The 5,488-nt window shown below is 38.9% G+C and overlaps 1 protein-coding gene across 2 annotated transcripts in view; it reads right to left on the bottom strand.

Annotated features, from left to right (window-relative positions):
* Positions 1–252: 252 nt before the first annotated feature.
* Positions 253–5,488, bottom strand: part of LOC101859144 (monoglyceride lipase) — a 20,238-nt gene continuing 15,002 nt past the window's right edge. For both annotated transcript variants that reach the window (XM_035972339.1, XM_005090813.3), the window contains 3 exons: positions 3,587–3,749; positions 2,456–2,557; positions 253–800 (listed from right to left, as the gene is read on the bottom strand). In XM_035972339.1, the coding sequence (XP_035828232.1) occupies positions 2,456–2,557; positions 3,587–3,749 (265 nt within the window). In that variant the 3' untranslated portion in view covers positions 253–800. The remainder of the gene's footprint in view (positions 801–2,455; positions 2,558–3,586; positions 3,750–5,488) is intronic.

Raw genomic sequence — 5,488 nt, 5'->3', positions numbered from 1 at the left:
AAACTTGTTTGTGCATGTGCATGCTCTTGTGTGTGTTTATATATGTGGGGAGGGGAAGGGGGTGTTTGGGTGTCCACAAGTTATGATGAACAGTGTGTATGTTTTGATTTATGAGGCGATAAGTGGAGAAGATATATATATAATGTACCCAGACCTGGGACATCTACTGACAGATCTAGCACTAGCACCACTGACAACGAAAACACTCCTCAGCCTGTCACCGTGAGATCTAGATCTAGATCTACATTTATATTTTTTTTTCTTTTTCAAAATTAATTATCACTTACATTTTTCTGCTACTTCACTGTACACGGGTAAAACATAGCAGGGGAGAGAAAGCGTGCTTCAAGAACAGATTTTAACACCTATTAAAAGCACTTTTCATTATGTTTTTTTTATACCATACTCTCAAAATAATTCAAAATAAAATATTTAGAAGTCAAACCAATGAAAACTCTTTGAGCACAGAGTAAAAAAATGGTGGATCTATAATTTTTTTAAGGAAACATTTTGGTCAAAAAAGTGATTTTTGTCCTTATCAGCCTGTAGCTCGAAACGGTCTGGGGCGACTTTTGGTACCTTTCTCAGGGCGCACACACATATAGATGTCAGCTATAAAAATAGGTGCTCGTATTTACACAGAACAGACAAACAATACAGTTTTCCAAAAACCTGCGATAGGCCAACTTCACTGTCACTTTCCAGAGAGGCGAAGTGTTTGACTTGATTCTCCCGGGAGCACGCCAAAGGTTAGAATGAGTAGGCAAGTAGTTCAGTTATTAACTGCAGCTGAAAAAATCCTGAAAAAAAAAATTATGAGAAAATTGTTTTAAAAAATTGTAAAAGGAACACTGCATCAACTAAGTCAATGGTAGGTTTCGGGGACATACTATTGTCAGTAGTCATGCATGTCTCAGAGTAAATTATAAGGAAGTGAGATAAATATTTCGTCTTGTACAGCATTTCCAGTTTGCTTTAGGTAAAGAAAAGCTCAGAGGAGTGGCAGGAACAAATCAAATCCCACTGAACACATCTAACACCAATTTCAGTGGAAATGATTCTTATCAAACAAAAACAGTTTGCTTGAGAGTTCACATGACCTAACTCTAACACAGTTATGTAACTGAGGTCTTGGCCCAACTTGTAAATCAACGCATGAAACATGCTTAACCTCTTCAAACCCATGATCTCATCTATCCGCATAATGATTTTATTTCCCTGTTCTCCTCCTTTCTTTCACACATCACTCAATGCTACCCCCATTTGGTGTCATAACAATAAGAACAAGCTGTAAATAGCTAATGACGCGATCAAAATAGTCAGAATTTAGAAAACCCACAATGCCTACTGTTTACCATTCAGAGTTCAGAGACAGCTTTGGATTGCATTCGATATGAAACCTCTTACTTTTCCCAGAAATTTATTTTTAGACCCACTGACGTCTTCATCCAACTGCCTTTAGTCAGCAAAGGCTGACTTTTTTAGTTTGTTAAATAAGAATTGAAGCTAGATTTGTTTCTCTGGGCCATCATGGAACAAAGTCTCTGTTTCAGGCAGAATGAATAATCAAATGAAAACAAGTTTTGAATTGTATTGGACATGTCTTCAGCTTTAACTGGTCAATCATTTAAAGCAACTTATCAAAGGAGAGTCACCTCCGATGGGTTTCTGTCTCAGCTGTTCTGTCTGTATAAAAGTTAAGAACCAAACAAATCAAACCTTGTCCCTCATTTCACATTGCAAGAATCTTTGTAAACAACTCATAACCATTTTTTTTTCACAGACAGAGCTATAGAGATATTATAATTTGTCATTTACTATTATGAGCTCAGGAATTTCCTAGCCTGTAAAGATCACAGACATTTTAAAATTCAATATTGGGAATAATAATGAGACCAAAAAACTTTTGCTTCCACCAAAACACAACAAAGCCACTTATGGCATTATTTTTTTAAAAGTTCCCAGCAGTACTAAAAACTAGAGGCCCACCTACATCTCAATATTATATTTGTGAAAGTTCAGACTTTGGCCGCCTAAAACTTCCGAACCACTTAACTTTCGAATTTGACAAAATTGGTGGTGCTTCAGAACAATTTATAGGGTGCAAAGTTTCATTGAGGAGCCTGAAGGCACAGTAGTTTAATTTTCAGTTTTTCATTATTTCGTTAAGATCTAATCTTGGGAAAGTCCGTCTTCTAAGACGCCATTGTAAACAAGAGAGGTTTCCGTTCACTAGCTGTGCGCTTTCAGTTGATGTTAATGCACTGGTAATTCCTTTCATCGACAGGGGGGCCCAGCTAGTGTGAAACTATTTTCAGAGCATACAACACTACAAACCAAAAAGATCCACATTTAATTCAGAACAACGTTAAACTCTGGGATGCTACTGAAATTCAACATTTTAGAGATAATAGAAATATTGTGACCAAATGCTTCTATGAACAGTTTCACCTACCTAAGACACACGTTTGGCAAGCCAGTCTACAATGTTCTTACAGCTGTCACTGCGTACAGGTTCTACATCTGCATGTAGCTGATGAAACCCTTCAGGATAAATCTGTCGAAAAAACAAAACAAAATGGGTAAAGTGAAGAGGTGCAATCTAGTTGAAGAAAAGCTTTACGAAATTAAATAATTAAAAGAAAGATCAAACATAAAAATGCCTCCTCTGCAGTGAAGTAAGTTTCTAAACATTGGCACTTTGCTCTCTCCTGCTGTAGACAAACAATATGAGTCACGACGCAGTGGAATCAAGCACTTGTCAAGTTTTGGACATATGGAGTTATTGGTATCATCTTAAATGTTATTCAGTTGCCTTGCTTTCAATGAAAAAAATATCCATTTATCTTGAGCAGAAGTAGAGATATTTGTGGATGAAAGGAGGTGGGGCCTCCTGGTTTCAGAAGTAAAATTAGTGAGAAAATGGCTGCCAAAGTTTGGGGATTTCTATAGCTTAAGAGTCCTTGGAAACTGCAAATTAAAATTTGTTGTACCTTTACTCAATGTTTCCCCCACAAAAATCCACACGTAAAAGTGTTTTTTAATGGACTTACAAGGCATTGAGGCAAAAAACAAAAATTAAAACAAAAATTCAAGAATGTCGATTTCGATTTCCCTATTTTGACGAGCGCCTGATTACACCATGATGAGAGAGAGAGAGAGAGAGAGAGAGAGAGAGAGAGAGATAGAGAGGGAGAGAGAGAGAGAGAGACACAGAGAGAGAGAGAGAGAGAGAGAGAGAGAGAGAGAGAGAGAGACAGAGAGAGACAGAGAGAGACAGAGAGAGAGCATTCCATGAGGTATCAATACTCAAGGCCTCCACTGTGAGTGGGGAGTGTGCAGACACAATAATGATCATATTAAGCAATAAGAAAGAGTAGTACAGACAAGAACAAAATATGGACAAAAAAGATGCTGGGACGTACCAGTAGCACACTCCCACCACCCACACAGAAACACCATACTTAAGAAAAATAACAATGTAAAACTTAATTATATACACTGTTCAAACAGGACAGGCATTTAAAATGAGTTTCTACAATCACAGAATTATCAATATCTGTTGCATCAAAGTCTAAAGACCCACCTTTATTGTTTTATCTGTGCTTTCTGCAAGTTTATGCAAAGTCTCTGAGCCCTTGGAGCTGACGATTCTGTCATCTCCTCCATGCAAGACAAGGAATGGAAGTTTGATGGTGGTAAGTTTCTCCTCTATTTCCATCAGAGCAGAAAGCAGACTCAGCGCCCACCTGAAAAGGGTCCAGTTTTACACCACTTTGATATCTAGTATGTGAGTATGAAAGCCACATTACTTACTTACTCTCTCCCTGTACAAACAGGCACACAAGGCAGAGAGCAGTCAATCCCTCTAACCTTGGCACATCCAGGCCCTGGGCGATTGCCTCAACCTTGATTGTGCTTTTTTAACTTCCAGTTCATTTACCTCTTCTTGTTTTTCCAGTTGGTCTCCAGTACCATGTCTTCAAGGGCAATCTTGACTCTGGTAATCCCAAAACATGTCCGAAATGTCTCAATCTTCTCCTTTTAACAGTAGTGTTAATATCTTCAATCCTAGCTCTTTCCAACAGTTCATTGTTTGTAATAAACTCATTCCAATTTATTACTTTTTAAAACATTTTTCTTCAGTGTTTTACGACAACTGCAACTGCATAAGGTCATAATATGAGTGCACAGGACACATTAAACATTTTTTAGTTGGCAAGAAATTTTTAATTTTGCTCAGGTGATGGCCTAAGCCTACTCTTAATGATTTTCATGCACAACTTGCATACGGGATCTCCAAGATTTTTCGCCATTATCCGAAAAGGCTATGTGTTAGATCATACCTGTCATAAGATCAAGGGTGTGGATGAGAGACAGCAGTGAGGAGTCGAGGAGTAGCAGTAAAAAGGGTACAGAAATAACATTTTTTGCTTGAAATCTTTTAAATTTTCATAGAGTTTCTTTGCTAAACACGACGATCATATACGTACACAGTGCATCAAAATAGTCACTCTCCAGCCATGTGAAATGGTATAGGCTTAACACCCCTATCAACACTAATAGTTCATTTAAGAGATACATGTGACCTCCGAGTTTAACGTTCATCTCCGAAAGGACTGAACTAAATGGGAAATTCATGTAAAATGCGATTTCCCAAAGACACAATGTCGAACTGAGCAAAGGCTCGAACCCCCAAATTCAGCCATGTATGGACTGAAAGAAAGTAGGAAATGAAAATCTTTTTGTGCCAAAACTACAAACATGGCTACAAGACACCGTGCTGTGGGACTTGGAAACATATAAACAACTGAGTTGAAATATTAATCAGTAGGACCCAAAGCTGGTGCCCCCCCAAAAACAGTCAAACCTGCCATGATGGCCACCTGTACTAACGGCCACTTTTCATTTCCTCCCTTGCGTTCTTTCTATATAATTTAACTGTGTAAAACCGGCACCTGTCCAACGCGGCCGCAGCCACCATTTTTTAATACACAACCCCTATCACACCAAACAATAACCCCTGTCTTAGACGGCCACCTTAGTGAATCCACTACGCTTTGTCATAAATCATGTATAGGCCCTTGGCGTTGTGGGCGAGCCGTCATAATCCAATCCCCTGTCGTTGTTGTTAGGAAGTCCCTCCAACCAACCATCTTGCGTAGGCCCCTCGCACTGTCGTTCAATGGGTAACAAATTTTCAGCTGCTGGTGAGGTAAGCGTCTGATCCCTCATAACCCATAAGCCTCACCCAGAACTCATACACAAATCATAAGTGAGATGAGTGGTTACTGTCTACCCAGTCTGTAACAAAGTAACAATGGACGTCAACATGAATTTGTGACAGAAGCGTCCCTCCTTCTCCGAGAGGTGGCTACCCATGTGTTTGTTTTTCCATATCACTCGGTCTTACCTGTCTGACACATTTCGTTTTATTGTCACCCTTGCACAAAAGCAGCAACAAAATAAAAAAAGCAGAACCCCCCCC

Source organism: Aplysia californica, unplaced genomic scaffold, assembly GCF_000002075.1.
Source record: "Aplysia californica isolate F4 #8 unplaced genomic scaffold, AplCal3.0 scaffold00022, whole genome shotgun sequence".
Lineage (NCBI taxonomy): Eukaryota > Metazoa > Mollusca > Gastropoda > Aplysiida > Aplysiidae > Aplysia > Aplysia californica.
Note: the sequence above shows the minus strand (reverse complement) of the source record. Positions and strands in the feature narration are given on the sequence as shown.